Raw genomic sequence first — 18,542 nt, forward strand, 5'->3', positions numbered from 1 at the left:
TGATCTGAGTGCTTTTAAGTTTTCATTTTTTTGCAAAGGACTGTGAGATCATGATAATACGAAGCATGAGAATAAACAAGCCAGGCCACAGCAGTTACTAAAGGTACACCATAAATACAGAAGTCAAACACTTTTTGATAATTTTCCTGTGTCCTAAGCCTAGTGTTCACAGTTCAGGGTCTTCCAGAGCCTGAAGTGGTGTTTTTGTATTTAAAAGCCTTTGGCAGATTTTATTTCTGTGAATTTGCTGATCTGATAAATACAATTAACTGATGTGCTTGAGGATTGAAAACATGATTTAATCTTAGTCATGCTTGGATGCACTTCATTGTCCTTAACCAAAAAAGCTAATCACTCTCATGTACTGTCATTTTTATGCCCACCTCATAGACATTATCAAATTTAGTTCCATAATCCATTTATGTCTTTTAGGGCTGTAAACTCCATAAATTTGGGGTGTGTGGTGGAGAAGTGAGATACTTCTTCTTCACTGACTTTGGGACTACAGAGCAAATTTGAAGGTCCAGGATTTCTGACCCACAGGGCTCTACCACTCTCACTAACTCATCTTCTCAAATGAATTCTAGGTTATGTGTCACAGCTCAAGAACTATGAACAAAAGCTGAGCACAGAACAGAAAGTCTTCCCTAGCATTTTTTTCCATGGCATTTGTATGTAAAAGTTTTCTCTTTCTTTAATAGTTTTTGTTCTATTCCCTCCCTGTGACTGGGCTGTTTCTGTATGTCTCTTGAGACTATGCAGACAGAATTTCAAGGTTAGGCTAAAAAGTCATCTTTTACCCCAGTCTTTGTTTGGGTAAGAGGTGAAATCAGGCAGAGAAAATAGAAAGGTCTCATTTTAGTGGAATCGTAGGTCAGTAACCTTAAGGAAACACGGTTGTCAGTCCTGTGTGGTGAGAAAAGGAAACCCTTTTCTGAAAAAGGCAAATGAAGCATTCCCTTGTCAGAACTGTTCCTGGAGCCTGCAGCAGAGAGATGAAGATGAAAGATATGGTGGTATTTTCCAAATAAAGTTATGATCTTGCTCCCATTGACTTTAGTGTTGACGGAATCAGGTCCAAAAAGTGTAGTGAAAGAAAGCCAAAAGCATTTACAAATCTTCTTAGTCCTCCTCCTGCTTTTCTGGAAATTATAGCCTTGCTATACTCATCCTTTGTTTAAAAGCAAAACAAAATCATGACCTACAAAGGGCTGAGTCAGGAAAGGCATGATGCTCTGTAGTTGTCGAGAAAACATGGAATAACTTTGACATTTTTTAAGCCCTTAAATTATCTGACTTTCCCAATTCTCTTGTAAGGCAAATGTCAGATGCTGGCTGCTACAAGGGCACAGTATATTGTGTTATATACCAGAGTGCTGTAAACAGTCATATTTCAGCACATCTCTAAGCTGTCAGCAGCCATGAGAGAAAGCATTTGAAGACCAATTGTTCCAAATATAGCATGTGTTGTATTTTTCCATAAAGATATATGACATAGGTATTTACCATGAGTTTTTTACTTTGCATTTTTAATGTTGAGGTTTCAAAAATACACAGGAGTTTATCAAACTTCTCTCTCCCCTTTTTTTTTTTTAATTTCTCTTTTTTTACCTAAACAGGAAATGGATATGGCAACCCCCGCAACTCACCAGGTCTGCTGGTCTCACCTGGCAATTTGAACAAGAATATGCAAGCAAAATCTCCGCCTCCGATGAATTTGGGAATGAACAACCGCAAACCAGATCTCCGTGTGCTTATTCCACCTGGCAGCAAGAATACCATGCCATCAGTGGTAATGCATTTTCAAAGCTTTTCTTTTTCTCTTCAGATAAGAGTTACTTGAGAATTTCAAGGCTGGATCAAGCAATTAAATTCTTGCTTGTTTGGTCTGTCTTCATAACCTTAAGGTTTGACATCAAGCTGAGGATGTAGGCTGAGCCTCTTTGATTGCTTTTTTGAAGTCATATTTACTTCCTCCCTTTTTTCTGTTAGTTGCAAAATAGGAACTGTGTCCTGCACAGTCTAAACTCCTGCAGTCTCTTTCCTTACTAGCTGAAAGAGCCTTTCCTGGGTTTGTTATAAAGACTGAATTTAACCCTGAATATTCCTAACCTAATATGTTTTTCTTAAACATTTAGCCACACAGACTCTCAGCAAATGGCATATTAACTGTAAATAAATTGATTTGAAGTCTATTACTCTGAGCTCCAAATTTTGTAATGATAAGAGCAAAAGAAGAGGAAGAGAAAAATGAGCATGAAGTTGTGGTGTCTCCTGCCAGGATTAGTGAAGTTTATGCGGTATATTACGCTAGAAGGTTGAATTGGGAAGGTTTCATGTGCATGTCTTGTAATTCCCTTCAAAAAGTCAACTAGTGTTTGCAAGTAAATCTTTTGTGGGTGATTTAACATCAAAAGTGAGCTTAAACTAAAAGGTATCTTGACAGTAAATTTAAGTGACAATATAAAGGCAGCTTTCCATTATGTAACAGACATCATTAAAACAACTTCCAAGTTGGTTACTTTAGCTTGATAAAAAAGAAATTAACCATCAAACTAGAAACCCCCATAAATGTGGTGCTACCTTCTAAGCAAATAAGTACCAAATAGTGCTACAGGGCAATACTCAAAGTCAACCAAGGCTGTAGTAAGCTGTTTGTGTCAAATTATTTATTTCAAGGCCCTTAAAACTGATATTTTCCAAGGGATTTTTTGAGTCGTCAGGTGTAGCATGATAGTCTGCAACCAACAGGGCTGTGGAAGAAACAGTGAATTCTTAACGAAAGTCTTGTGCTGAAAACTGGATAAATTGCCCCTAGAACTGAGACAAACATTCCATTAGAAGGACAAATAAGAGATCTATGACATGTTATTTTTCCAAACTATGCTCAGAAAATGTTTAATTTGCTACCCCTATCAGATGAAAACAAACCCTAAGCTAGAAACCTGCATCCTGGAAAATATTTATATTCACTATTTTTTAACACTCCTTTCCTATGCAATCAGTCTGAGGATGTTGATCTGCTTCTGGTAAGTGGTAATGATGTTCATCTTAATAACAAAAAAAAGAAAAACAGTTTATTTTTCATTATGTAGGTGAAATGTTGATTGAAATAAAATGGAAAATGCTACCATAATAAATATGTTTTGAACAGATAGCTCATTGTAATTTTTTTGGTAGAACAATATAGAAGACCAGGTGTAGTTGTTGCACATATTCAAATTATGCCTGCCAGAATTAATCTTTCTTGTTACTGATGCTTTAAGAGCATGTAAACTTTTATTGCTGAAGGTGGTACAGCCTTGTTGTGGCTCTCTGGTCATTTTTTCCTGCCACTCACAGAACTAGAGTTCTCTAGTGTAATTTTTACAGTGCAACATCTAGTGCCTTTGAGTTAAAGATAAGCGTGTAACTGCTGTGCTATGTAGGAGCCTTGAAAGTTTTTTTTAGTGCACAAAAACTACTCTGAAGTAGTCAGAGCACCATCTGCTGGTAAGAGTTCAGTGTTCAGCAGCCTGGGGGTGTCCATCACTTTCAAAATCCAGTGGAGCTGTGTTTGGGGGTTTTTCTTTCACCTTTTTGTTTTGTTTTGCTTTGTGGGTTTTGCTGCTGTTGTTTGTGGTTGGTTTTTTTTCTGTTTGAGTGAAAAGGAAAACAATGGGAATGGAGCTTATATATTTCATAAGTTTTTCACATGATCTGTTCTTCTACCCACAATAAAAGCAATCTTACAAGTTCAGTTACCTAGGAGATACTGATGTAATGTGTTACTGTGGTGACAACTGGTCTCTTGAAGGCTTGTAAATGATAGGGTTGGCAGAGTTCATCAAAGCCACATGTTAAAGGATTAATTTCTAGAAATTTGTATCAGCCTGTATTTCTCATGCACAGAACATACACAGAAAGAAAATACACTCCAATAACTTAAAGCTAGTCAATAATATGTTTATTTTACTTACTTTAAAAGAATCAAAGGATAAATAACTCCCAGTCTGCTCAGTCATTGGCTACTCCAGTGGTTTCCGTAGCAACTCCTACTCTACCAGGGCAAGGGATGGGAGGATACCCATCAGCAATCTCAACAACATATGGTACTGGTAAGTATGGGTGCAGGATGCAAAGGATGGGGGAGGGAGCAAGGTGCTGACAAGTGTCTATCTTAGTACTAATGAATTAGCTAATGTTCCTTGGGAGAAACTGAAAATTCGTAGCTGATATGCTTTTGCACTACATTTGCTTATTCTGTACCTGTCACTAACTTCAGACACATCTATTTTAAAGTCAGCTGTCTTGTTTGAATGAAAGACTGATTTGGTAGCTTTCTTTCCTTGGTTTTAATAACATTAAAAAAAAATGTAACTTAAAAGACAGTTCTTAGTCTTCTATGCAGGTACCTTCTATGTAGTTGAGTGCACCATCCTAAAGCCATGAGGGTAGTGGGAAGGAGCAGCTTAAGTGTCTCCACACCAGAGTTCAGTAACTTTGTGGGCTATCACACAGTTATTGGGAGGGCATAGAAATGAAGCCTCCAGAGATCCATTGCAGTTCCTGTTGTGTATTGCTACTGTACAGAGTATGCTAACACACAGATCCAATGCTCTTAGAGAAGACACATTTTGTTCTGCAAGGAAGACTGTAATCAAAATATTATGTTTTTCAAGTCTTTCTGACAGTGCATTTGTAGTTACAGTGGATATACAGTCTAAGAATGCTTTGGTTCTTTCAAACTCAGTAAATCCCTGCTAACAGAATAATTATTAGTGCTTTATTTGCTCCCAAGTTAATGAGTTGAGGGAAGAGGAAGGTTTACTTTTTCTGCTGCAACTTAATGTGATTGATGTAATTAAAATTAAAAGGCTTATGAAATGATGTGAAAATTACTATGCTAGTTGTTGTTTAATTGCTTCCTCTTTAATTCTCTCTTAATTATTGTCTTTCTGTTTTCAAATCTAGAATATTCTCTGAGTAGTGCGGATATATCATCTCTCTCTGGGTTTAATACAGCCAGTGCTCTTCATCTTGGTTCTGTGACTGGCTGGCAACAGCAACACCTACACAACATGCCACCATCTGCCCTCAGTCAATTGGGGTAAGCAGTGTTTTCTTTATTTTATTATCCTAGAGCGACTTCAGTCTCCCCAGTAATTACAAATGTAAAATATGTCAAGATAACATATCAGCACATATTTACTCTGTGTAAGAATTCCATTTTGCAAAACTGGAACTACATATTCAATGGAACGTTTGCTAAGTAACTACTATGAAATATTGTGTCCATGACATTTTCTTGGTAGCGTACTCTTTATGTTTTAGTTTTTATTTCTTTAAATAGCATTTTATTTCAATACTAAAACCAAACTGAACACCTATTGTACTATTGCTATATTTTGCTATTTATGCTTTTTATTTCCAGTTACTATAGCACAAACATTTACAGTAAACTTGAAATTTTTCTAAATATTTTTAATCAAGTAAGAATTACACAATTATTTGACCTGAGATTAAGCCTTAACCTTATCTAATAATCACTATTCCCTTCTACTCAACTCTGACATAACAGAAAATAGCATAATTAGGCCTAAGAATTGTGATCCCATAAAAATCATTGTGATGTGCTGATGTTGAGGAGTACAGATATTCCTGTCGTCTAGTGGCTAATTTTGAGATATTTATTCAAGTTTTTGAGAAGCACACTGCTCGATCATTTCAAAATCTTTAGAAGTGTGAAAATTCATGAGGGAGATCACCTAATGCATTCTTGAACATACAATCTGTTGGCTCACTGAAATTAACAGTTGTATGATTTTCAGATATTCTGATATCTTCAATTTCTATTAAGTAAGAACGTAGGCAGGCAGCAGTGTGGCACACAGACCTGTATGAGTAGACATGTTTGAATTTTAAAAGTTTCAGTTATAAAAATAGAAGTTGAAAACAGCAGGAGTGTATTTAGGAGGGGTAATTTAATTCAGATGCATTTGAATTTTTTTTCAGAAAGAGTTGTTGCACATGTGCTATTTTTTCTTCAAGATTGTTGCCATAATGTAGAACTATTTAATAGTATAAATGTGGCTTAAACTTCAAAATTCTTTTTCCAGTTTATCTGAATGCTTTTTGTAACTTATTTTGATCTCTTTACCATGTACAGACAATCTGGGCTTTTAAGGAGAGCTATACAAGTGTCTCAAAGGAAAAAAAAATTAAACCTCATTTCTGTATAAATAAGTATCTATAGATACTAATGATAAAAAACCATACAATTGAAGTAATTGCTGATATAGGAAAAAATAGTCTTAATTTCTTTCTCTTAAACTTCTATTTTCTTTTTGAGTTTACACAGTTTCTGGGGCAGCATTCAGACTAAAGGTTCAACTAAAGACATAAAGTCTCGGATTGAAAGCTCACATTGGATATCAATGTATAAACTTCCAATAAGATGATTGTTTTCAGTGGCATACCAAAGAATGTAATAAGGCTATTTGTTTAACCAAAGAAATGTATAAATTAAATCCTAAACTAACTACATGCCTTTTCAGATATGTCACACATCATGATCTGTTTCTAATCCATATCACAGAATGTCAAAGTGTAATGACTGTGGCTGTGGAATATATTCTGAGTTGCTACTTTTATTATTATTATTTCAGTGATTTGTAAATTAATTCAGCTATGAAAGTCTTCACTGACAGTTCTGAAGAAGTCTTCTATCTCTGCAGAAAATCATAAACCTTTATTTTAGTCACTGAGTTCTGCATGCAAAGGCACCTGTGCTAACTTTTGGATTATTTGAAAAACTCGAAATTATATAGAACATATTCAGTCCATGTCAAGATGAGCTAGAATTAGCAGGAAAATTTAAAAATCAAACAAAATTACAGTCATCCTCTTATATTTGAGAAAATACATCTAGAAAGCTTTTGACAACTTTGCTGACTTAGGTCCTATACTGAACAGATTTGGCAACTGTGAGATGTTTGTTGTTATCAATAGACTGTAAAGATCTGTGAGAAAACAGGTGAGTTAGTGGAAGAGACATTCTAGTTCTCCCTCAGGTTTTGTTTTTCAGCAAAGTCTAAAGGTGAAAACCGACTCTACTTCCGCAGTGCTGGACAAAAGAATTTGGTTAGTAATAGAGTAGGACAGGGTTAAATGTATTAGCATGCTCCAGATAAGTCCCCAACAATTTCAGCAGCACTGTCAGAACAATCTTTAAGGTCATTGGAGGAGATCTCTGCAACCTGGCTCTTAATTCATATTGACTCTGCAATTAACAGCCATACTAGTTCTGGTTTATTTGAGGGCAAATACCTGAGGACAGGGTTCATCTTCCCTGTCTGTGCAGCTTTTGGCCTCTTGCAGAGCCTGGTGAACAGCATAACAATGTAGAGCCTGTTTTGATAAGACTGGAACACTAAAACAAGATAGACTTTTCAACTTTTTAGGTTAAAAAGCAAAATGGTCTTTTAAATGGGTCTGCATCTGGAAAAAGATACACACAAATTCTACTGAAAATCATTCTATTCCAGACTTTGGGATTTGGTCTGAATATTGCTTCAGTGTCTCTTACAGAGCAGGTTATTGTTTATTTAAAATGTACCAAAGAGTTTAACAGAAATTAATTGCTGATAACCAGAAGAGAAATTCATTCCAAACATTATAATAAGGGATCCAAATTTTTGGCACAAATCCATTATATGGATATGTATTCTTGCATCCATATTTCCCAGTTTAAGTCACTATCTTTTCTTCCTAAATTAACATCCACAGGTGAAATTTTGGCTTTCCTAAAATATGAATACAAACATAGAAACAGTATTTCACCTGAATAATCTTCAATATAGATAGTTGTTTGCATAAGAAAAGTTTTTCCAAACTTCTACCCACCCAAACAAAGTTTTCCAAAGTCGTATGTATTGTTGACTTATTCTGTGACCTTAAATAGCAAGATTATTACTTAGCAATGATTACTTTTGATTAGATAATAACCACAGCTAAATATAGGCAAATATCCTCCATTGAACCATTTTTACTGAAAAATTTATATACAGTGATGTCAAGTTTAATGAATTTGTATCAGTTCTGCCAATCTGCTTGTTTTGAATAAAAAGCTCATGTATTTCAGATTGAACCTTTTATTCTTGTGCCTGTATTGGAAATAAGATGTTCCAGTGATTCAGTTTCTTGTTACTATTTGTTTAGAAATGCCTTTTTAAAAAGTATAAATCCTAATGTGTCAGAGCTAATCAAAATACCTTGACACAGAAATTCTTATTCTGCTGCTACTTTGACCAAAAAATTCATATTAAAAAAAGCCAAACAACAACAAACTACCTAAAGAAAAAACAAAGGGGAGGAGGGTTGCATTGCTAGCAAGGCAAAAATATCCTCTATTCTCCTACCTACAAATTAGCACATAACTAAATTTTGCAGTGAATTTTCAATGGTTCGTTACTTGTATTTATGGGGGAAAATTGGATGAAGTGAGGAAGTAAACTAATCTAGAGATGCAAGTGTGTACGTAGGTATGTGAGGCTCCATCTTCCTTCAATAGATTACTTTCTCCTACTGGAAAAGCCTACCTGGTGCATGTTTGTGTCCTCCCTTGTCACCTACTCAGAGCTGCACTTCTGCCTGTGCACGCTGAGCTTCAATACCGGTTGGAGATTCAAATAGGTGGCGACACACAAAGAACTGATCTCCCTGGCATCAATGACGACCAAACTCCCTTCCAAGCTCATGACACCCTACCTTGCTCCCCACCTCTCACACAGCAGAGCTGTGAAGTTCTTCCATGTGGAACCTAGATAGGAACCAACATTTCTCCATATGCCCATCATAATCTAAATAAACACCACATTTTCACTACACTGGTCTAAACGGGAACTGCTGTGCCAAAATAAAACATTAATTTTCTTCATTATCCCCATAAAATTAAGTATTTTCATACAATATGTGGAAAAAGGTGATGACATCAACATGAGTGGACTGCCAGGCACCTATTGAGTGCACATAATTATACACCAACTTTGAAGTCATTTCCTTTACTTTCTTAGTGGGTTTCCCGTATTCAAATCTAATTTGTTTTCCAGAGAATTTAGTGTAGGTTTCAAATGATAAAAAGACGTCATGCTTGGACCAAAATCATGTAATTATATGAAGCAACAGTGTAAAATATGCATTGTAATGTATCAGTGCAAACAGCTGTTTGTACACTCACACATGTATACAGGAAATTAAATAATTTTGTAACTGGCACAATTCTCATTTTTTATAATAGATCTTCTATTCTAAATAGGTCAGTCTTCTGTTTAGAATACAGGTCTAAAGGCTGCACCTAAGTATATAGTATTTCACATTTCATGTGTATGTGTAATAGTAGGTTTCCCTTGTAAGTGACCATTTTAACTTAGATGAGATTCTCAGAAAAATATGTCAGAAAATATTAATGAAATAATGTAAATTACAGTCAAATAAATAGATATTTAAGTTTAGAAATAGTTTTGGCAGAAAAAAAACTATATTTAAACAGGAAAAAAAATTGTGAATAAAAATAATTGCTGCAATTTATTTATGTTGTTTTAAACATCAAAAATTCAGTCCTGACCTGCCAAAATGACTTCTTAACCTTTTTTAAATTTATTTTAAAAAAAATGTTCAATGTGCAAATCAACCTGAAGCATTATAAAACTGCCTCCAGTTTGTATGCCAGGTATTTATGCAACCCTGCTGATAAATCACAAGGAGTCTCTGGAAAAGTCTATAGAAATGCATTCTCATACTCACTTCTGAAGCACTGTTAAAAAGGCAATATTGCAGTACAGCAATACCAGCCATCTTTCACTGAAAATTCAGCTTATCCCTCTAGGTTAGTTACTTTGGGGGCTGTCACACAATAGAATGCAAGTATGTTCCATGTGAACACGTTTGACTGAATATGGTTATTTTTATCTAGCATGGGTTTTTTAGTTATCCCGGGTTTGCAAAGTGACATGTCATTTGCTCAGATCAAACACCTCTAAATCAAATCCCCAGGCTCCACCATCCTTTATAATGGGACTTTCAGGTTTATCTATAAGCTTGGCATCTGAAATCATATGTAATCTTATCATACATGCTAAACTGACAGCTTGTTTATTCAGGTGAAGTCCTAGGATCTCCTAAGCAACTGAAAAATTAAGTCACTGGAAACGAAAAGCAAAAACAATAGGGTAGAAATGTGTATTTGATTCTTGTTGGATTTTTTTAACAAGTTTTCAAGAGGAGTGGAATATTCCAATAACTTGGAATGGCAAAGTCTTATATTTACAGTTTCCTCTATGTGTTAATTTAATATCTACAAAAGCAAAACCAAGGAAAATGTACTCATAGCAAAAAAAAAAAAAAAAAAAAAAAAAAAAAAAATAAAAAAATTCCACATTTGCTACTATGAGTACTATTACTCATGAACTCGGTAATTTATGAAAGGGCTTGTTGCAGATTTGGCACTGTCATCTGTATAGGAATGAAGGGTAGATAAAAGCAATTGGAGGTAGAATGTCCTCTTTTCTGTTTTCTAACAGGATCCATTAATTATTAAACACTGCAGTAATTCCTGATAAAAGCAGCTGATATCATTCAGTATTGAAGGCATGTAGTTTTATTTTAAACCTGTCAAAAGAAAAAGAAATCCATTTTGTCTTTCATCATAGTAGTAAATGTTAATCTCAATTCTCAGCTGATGAGATACCAGGAAAAGTGAAGTATTTCAATAAATGAAAAGACCACATCTAAACTTAACTGTGTCTTCTACATGCTTAAAAATTTCTTCCAAATCCCAGTGTTGCATCTTCTTGAATTAAAAATGCCTGCATATCCCTTTGGGTTTAAAATTCTGTAAAACCAAGTGGTCTGTTGCCCCTACTGCCTCCCTCTGTCTGTATAAATGAGTAGAAACCTTGAAACTGTGTCTGTGGGGTTAGACACTAACTTCAGCCTAGCAGATGGTCTCTGAAGTGGAACATAATAGGAACTTGCATGTCAAGAACTCTATTTTAATAACAAAAAGTTAGGTTTTGCCAGGAGGTGGTGCTTTTGTACAACATATTGTGCAGATACAAATGAGCTCATTTCTCCCATAGAGAGAATGCATGTTCTCAGTATTCACTCTCCTCCCTGCTTGTTTCATCTTTCCTCTGGTATTACCTGCCCACAAAAATGCACAGGATAAAAAGAAAAAAAGAGCTTAGAATAATTATACAGATTAAAAAAGTTAAAAAGTTTCCCTGTAATATTCTGTCTGCTAACAGCATCCTCTGATTTGGCTCTCCTACACACAAACAGTATAGGCCTCTGACACTACTTTTTGGCTTCTCTTTGATAGTTCATCCAAAAGTGTTCTGGATTGAATTACAGATTCATAGATTTAAATTGCAGAATCACATCTCAATCCTCGCATTCCAATGCTATTTTATTCCTGTCAATCCTAGGACCAGTAATTTCAACTCTATTCTGAAAGGTAAAGGTATAAAACATCCCAGGCCAGATTTTTTTTTGTTTCTGTTTTGCATCTGAAGTCACATGTCAAAATGAAGAGTGATAGAAGCAGTTGGGTGCATTCAAAGTAATTGGATTAATCCCAGCAGAAAGCCTATGCCTCCCCTGTCTCAGCCGGTGCATACACACGCACAGTGTTAGTTACACAGAAACCTGTAGGTGGTTCCAACAGTGCAAAGGCTCGCCTCACCAAATTTGTGGTGACATTTGATTTTAAAAAAAATGGAGACAGAGAGATTGAAAGCAAGACCTCCTTCCAAACTAAGGGCACGTCCCACTCAAGTCGACCACTTTGTGGTGCTTTCATCTCCTGGAATTTGTGAATTCTGCCCAGACAACAGTCCCCATGCTCTCTGTGTGCTCTGGTCCTGCGCGAGCCTTTACACTGGTGTTTTGTGTGAGTGTTTGTGCATATCTGGGGGCTCCATGCCTCCTCCGTCTGTAACTGGGTTTCCTTTCCTCCTACAGAGCTTGCACTAGCACTCATTTATCTCAGAGTACAAATCTCTCCCTGCCTTCTACTCAAAGCCTCAACATCAAGTCAGAACCTGTTTCTCCTCCTAGAGACCGTACCACCACACCATCGAGATACCCGCAGCACACGCGCCATGAGGCGGGGAGATCTCCTGTTGACAGTTTGAGCAGCTGTAGCAGTTCCTATGATGGAAGTGACCGAGAAGATCACCGGAACGAATTCCACTCCCCCATTGGACTCACCAGACCTTCGCCGGACGAAAGGGAAAGCCCCTCTGTCAAGCGCATGCGGCTCTCTGAAGGATGGGCAACATGATAACATTATTACCTATTAGTTGTTTTTTTTTTTTCTTGCAGTGTGTGTGTGCTATACCTTAATGGGGGGAGGGGGGAGGGGGTCGATATGCATTATATGTGCCGTGTGTGAAAAAAAAAAAAGTCAGGTACTCTGTTTTGTAAAAGTACTTTTAAATTGCCTCAGTGATGCAGTATAAGGATAAACAGAAATGCTGAGATAAGCTTAGCACTTGAGTTGTACAACAGAACACTTGTACAAACTAGATTTTAAGGCTAACTTCTTTTCACTGTTGTGCTCCCTTGCAAAATGTATGTTACAATAGATAGTGTCATGTTGCAGGTTCAACGTTATTTACATGTAAATAGACAAAAGGAAAACATTTGCCAGAAATGGCAGATCTTTACTGAGAGAGAAAGCAGCTGTTATGCAACATATAGAAAATGTACAGATGTTTTGACAGACCCAGCAGTTGGGTGGCCATGAATTGATTCTAGAAAGAGACTGGGTCACCTAACATACCGAAAATTCTCACAAACATGCAGGCATATTTTTAGAGTATGGCACTCATTTAAAAAGGATCGAAACATTTAAAGAGGACCATACTTGTAAAAATGTTGAGTTCGAGGGCTGACATATTTAATTTTAAAAATTCTGGGTCTGCATCACTTATTAAATAAAAAAAAAAAGTATAAAAATATGTACATTACATTTTGCTTATTTTCATATTAAAAAGTAAGACAGAGTTTGCAAAGCATTTGTGGCTTTTGTAGTTTCCTTAAGCCAAATTGTGTTCTTTTTTCCTTGATAGCTTTGCTAATCTTTTAAACAGTCCTGAAGAAACAAACAAAAAAGGACTTTTTGTATAGAAAGCACTACCCTAAGCCTTGAGGAACTCCATGCTTTGCTAACCAAGATAACTGTTTTCTCTTTGCAGAAGTTTTGTTTTTGAAATGTGTATTTCTAATTATATAAAATATTAAGAATCTTTTAAAAAAATCTGTGAAATTAACATGCTTGTGTATAGCTTTCTAATATATATAATAATTATGGTAATAGCAAAAGTTTTTGTTATCTTAATAGTGGGGAATTATATTTGTGCAGTTGCACATTTAACTATTTTCTTTCGGTTTTCTTTTACTGGGTATACATTTTACAGATCAAAGTCAGCTGTTGAAAGACTGATCTGTAAACAGTTAGACTTTACCCATGGTGTAACAACCTAAATCATTTTAATGCAGCATTTTACAAACAGTTGGGTGAACTGCGATCCATTGTATATACTGATTAGTTCTTTCATGCTGTTTTGTGCATTGTAACAAGTTAAGGGCCCTTCTATTACTTAACGTCCTGCGTATCTTGTAGTTTTCCATGGGTTAAATGACAAAGTGGCGTAACTTGGCCCTTTCTCATTAATGAAGCTGGTATTCTGCCTGTCAGAATTGGGTGTGCAGCTCGAACGGCTGTCAGCTTACGTGAGTGCAGGTGAATATGTGCCGAAGCAGCAGAGAGAGGCAAAGGGAGGGATCAGCACAAATGTGCCTGGTATAAAGATTACTCCCCTCTCTCACAGACATCAAACTTCTACAGAGATCATCAATTAAAGGATCAAACAAAGTCAACTGATCTTACACAGCCAATGTTGGCCATCAGGTCCCTGATTCTCACGGACCTCCGCAGTCACGTCATCTCACAGTGGGCACGTTGTTGAGCAACGCTCCCTGTGTGTTTACACCAGAGCAGGACTTGCTTTAGCATATGGCATCCACATTTTGTCCAGCCTCATACTGTTCCTTTGACTAAGATAACTTGACCAGAGGGAATGTGTCATTTTCTTCAAGTCCCTCTTTGTTCCTCTTGTTTATTAGAAAAAAAAAAAAATGGTGTATTCAAGTGTTTCAGTTGAATCTTTCTGTTGGAGGGGAAAAGTGTTTAAGCAAAATGTTAGTGCCATAGTAAAACTGTAATATATCTCCTTTTTTCCAAGAGTCCTTCCAGGTCTCGCCTACATACATTGACACTATGATGAAGGATATAGCTGCGACAGCGAAATGTCAACACAAAATATTTTGTTAAGGGAAATCCACACTCTTTTTCCCACCTGTATGTGCAGTTGCTGTGCACTGCTCAATGATAGAGTGTACCTCTCTTTAGTAGAGAATGATGATCAGACTACAGTGTGCATTAGGACATAGGCTCTTCACTTACCATGACTTTACAGAAACCTGCCTTACAGGCACTGTCAGCCGTGCAGGGGCTAGTGTATAATCTGGAAACTCCTTAAGCAGAATACTGTGCTACTAATGCATCCATCTTTTCTCGTGGAGCAAACTGCAGGGTAAACAAAGATACGCATGTTTAAAAACAAAACAAAACAAAACAAAAAAAAAAAAACAAACAACAAAAAGAAAAAAGCACAAAAAGAAAAAAAAAGTCAAATGGGGCCCATAATTAATTTTAAAACACAAAATAACCTGTTTTTGAAACCACTTTCTTCACCTTCAGATGAATCAATACTCATATTCTCTTCTGAGAATATTAAAGTTTGATGTGTCAAAAATATGCAAATATATCATAAATGTACCTTGTCATTTCAAGAAAAAAATACTTTATCGGTATTGTAGTAGAAACTTGTCAGTGGGGAAGGGGATTTGGTCTATTGATACATGAAGAATAGCCATATTAATAGTTTACCTTGCGATTTGCCTCAGCAACGCATGAAAAAAATGAAAGATACCATATTTAATGAAGATGCAGTATAATATATTACTGCAAGTAACTAAGCAGAAAGTAGCGTGAAAAGTATTGCCTGGGCAATTTATATTAACTCTGACAGTGATTTTTGTATAAACATGAGTAGAACAGAATCACGTGAAAATAAATGCCAGTTGGCCCTCTTGTCCCTTTTGCAGAGGGCAACTAACTTATACTGGCAAAATTGTGGGGGATAATGCATATTTGCAAACTGATCTAATGATAAGAAGCACAACATTGATTGTGAAGTCACTTTCTGTAAACTATAACTGTCTACCTTTCTTGTTCCTTTATCTGTACCTTACCATTTATTGTATTTGCAAAGCTAATTTGGGTTTATTGTGTGATTCCTTTGTATTTAAGGAGTTTAGGGCAGAGCCCTGAAAGAGTATTAACATTTACTTTACCTTAACCCATGTTATATGATGTTTTAGGCAACATTCTTAATTGTAAGTTCAAACACCTGAAGTGGCATTCTAGACATCTGCAAGTATTGTTATAGCTAAGCTAACCCCTATTAAAAGGTGTTGTCAGTTAGTGTTTAATTGCTGGTGACAATTATATGATATACCCTATCTGCACAACATGTATATTGTATGCATTGAACCATTCGCAGTAAAGCTTTTGTCATTTCAGTGTCTTTCAAAAGTTGTGTTTTATAACAAAAATGGCTTATATTTTTCCCAGAAGAGGAATTTAGCAATTTTTAATGAATAATATAAAAACTATCTGTTGTCCTCAGATCTTTTTCAGGTAAAGCTAGCATAAGAATAGAAGAACTGTTTTCAAGGATGTCAACCCTTTTGTATTGTATGTGTTATCCTATATACCCTCTTTTATCTATAGTCTAACACCTGTTTTGTTTTCCTTCTTCCTTCGCCTGGAAGGTAAATGCTTTGTAATTTTTTAAAAGCCACTTGAAACCTCAATAAAGGCTGTTGCCTAAACATGGCATACTTCATCTGTTCCTGTTTGTGCCATCTGCTGTGATGTCGTCAGTTATATGGCATTAATTTCCTGCCACTACAGGTCTCTTGAAGGACTGATGGAACATTGGTATCTGTTAGAATGCTTCAGACTGTAGATGTAATAAAAGGCTTTTGTTAATACATTTTAACCAAAGATGTGGAGCAATCCAAGCTTTGAGCCACAGACTTTATGCATCAAAAGTATGTTTGATTATTTTCGTAATCAGGTGTTGCATTTCTACCTTCCCGTCATACCTCAGACTGATCCGTACCTCAGTTTGATTCAAAAAAAGGTCAGTTAAGTCATTTAAAAAATAAAAATAAAAATAAAAAATGCAGTACCAGAGTCTTTTGTGGATTAATTAATATCAGACCTGGGTTACTGCAGGCATTACACTTGGATTGCTTCAGATGGTTTGTTGTATCCTTTTTTTTTTCTTTTTTTCTTCTCTTTCATGGGGATTTGCTTCCATAAAACAATGGTGATAACAAAATAGCTTGTAAATGGGAGCATACAAGCATTTGCAACAAATATTAAAGTAGAGGCTCACAGCGGCATAAGCTGGACTTTGTCGCCACTAGATGACAAGATGTTATAACTAAGTTAAACCACATCTGTGTATCTCAAGGGACTTAATTCAGCTGTCTGTAGTGAACAAAAATGAGAAAATTTCAAAAGATTCTCCTGCTGGAAATAAGGTATAATTTGTATTTTGCAGACAAATCAGTAAAGTTACTGGCTTTCTTAGTGATACGGTGTCTGTGGTGCATTTTTTTATTAATTTAAATAGTGTTCAGTTTTCACTGTTTCGCACTGTAACACATGAAAGAATCAGCACTTTAACTGCCAGCAGCTGCCTCGAGGTCCCACTGCCCATTCCTTGTGCTTGCTTTGAAAGCTAAGCACCTTTTCCTGGCACACATCACCCCACCAATTTAAAGAAACTCCACTGTTGCTCTGGAGTCAATATCATTTGGAATGAGGTCATCTGAATCTGTCTCTGTCTGATTAGCAGAGGACCTAGGTGAGATAATGCCTGGCTTTTGGTGTTTAGTCACTGACAGAGAATCCAGACTCTTGTACATACATGTCCTGTGAATCTACCCTTGGAGAGGACCATGCAAAAACCCTAAAAAAAAACATGTTCTGTGTTAAAATAACACATCATTGGTTCTACGCTCTGTCTATATTTTCTAACATAACTGCATTGGGACTGTGTCTGAATTAATCTGTTATCCTTTATGGACTTTTTTCTAGGTTTGGGTGTTTTAATATTTTTTTTACTGACTAATATTTATAGTTTTGGAGTCTAAGAATAAAAGAATTGCTTTATTTTAACAAGATGTGTTTTCATGCCAAAGGCAGACAAGCTATTAATAACTTAAGGAGGTTGGTGAATGTGGCAATTTCAAAAATAACACTACAAGGCCTAGTTTCTAAAGATGTTTATGAAAGAAAACAGCAGTGCTGTTATTTACCTTTTCATGACAATTTCTTTTAAGAGAAATGTTTCCAGTATTGCAGTGTTGGACACAGCATAATAATTGGTTGCTAAAACTAAGATTAAATGTCTGTCATTGGTTTTCCTACATAATACGTTTTTTTTCCAGTAAATCACTTTTTTGTCATCATTGGCAAGAATAAGCAAAATATTTCTGAGTAATAGTCTTAGAAAATTCATATCCTCGAGTCCTTCCTCCTGCAATCAATCAAATGTGTGATTGCTAGTGATAGTGCTATACCTGCACTGGAAAAGGAATGACTTAGCAAATAGAGTCTGTTATATACTTTTTTCTGTTATTTATTACTCTGGGAAAAAATAACCATAAACATACTGTTTATTTTGCTTTAAACTCTGTGAACTGTATTTATAAAAAATTCTTAAAATTGTGTTATGACGGAAGGGAGGAGGTCACCAGTTCTTTAAATACACTGTAGGCTCACATATGTCATCCTAAAAACCTATTGTGAAGTGTACACTTAGAATTAAATAAACCACATGCCTTCACTATTCATAGTGTTTGCTTTCACAAAAAAAGTTGAGGGATTTTTTTTCTTTAGCAAAAATCAACATAGCATCTTTGTAGAACTGGGAAAGTATGCTGAGACAGTTGCTGCATGTGCCCCACAAAGGACAGCACAAACTTAGCAATGTGGCTCATTCCTACCTAACCCTTTCTCAAACACAAAACCTACATTTCCAGAGGCAAAATATTGGGATGAGAGAATCCAAGGAGAAGCAAGGAGAAATTATTTTAGAACGATCAGATCATTAAGTCTGTAAGCAGCAAAAAGAGGTTCCTGTCTCTATTGACTATTCCCCATTAATTCTATTTTTAAATGGAATTTACCAATGCAGCAAGGTTTTACCTACTCCATCTAAACTGATATATGGCAGTCCAGTTTTCTGGAGATCCTGATTTTCGGAAGCTCAGACTGCTTAGCCATAGGGCTACATTTATTTTGTATTCATGTACTGCACTTGGTGCTTTATATTAAGTATTCAGAGCACCTGCAA

At 36.0% G+C, this 18,542-nt stretch overlaps 1 protein-coding gene across 1 annotated transcript; it reads left to right on the forward strand.

Annotated features, from left to right (window-relative positions):
- Positions 1-756: 756 nt before the first annotated feature.
- MEF2C (myocyte enhancer factor 2C) lies at positions 757-16,775 on the forward strand. The gene is made up of 6 exons (XM_050329794.1): positions 757-775; positions 1,620-1,792; positions 3,006-3,029; positions 3,968-4,097; positions 4,954-5,089; positions 12,001-16,775. The coding sequence occupies exons 1-6, from the start codon at positions 757-759 to the stop codon at positions 12,320-12,322; spliced, it is 804 nt and encodes a 267-aa protein (XP_050185751.1). The 3' UTR covers positions 12,323-16,775.
- The last annotated feature ends 1,767 nt before the right edge of the window (positions 16,776-18,542 follow it).

This window comes from Myiozetetes cayanensis, unplaced genomic scaffold (assembly GCF_022539395.1).
Source record: "Myiozetetes cayanensis isolate MyiCay16 unplaced genomic scaffold, myiCay2020 scf4, whole genome shotgun sequence".
Classification (NCBI taxonomy): domain Eukaryota; kingdom Metazoa; phylum Chordata; class Aves; order Passeriformes; family Tyrannidae; genus Myiozetetes; species Myiozetetes cayanensis.

Excerpts from the sequence above, each read along its gene's own strand:
- MEF2C (XM_050329794.1), top strand. Across the intron at positions 3,030-3,967 it reads AGGATGTTGATCTGCTTCTG|AATCAAAGGATAAATAACTC; the intron begins GTAAGTGGTAAT and ends TTACTTTAAAAG. Across the intron at positions 4,098-4,953 it reads CTCAACAACATATGGTACTG|AATATTCTCTGAGTAGTGCG; the intron begins GTAAGTATGGGT and ends TTTCAAATCTAG.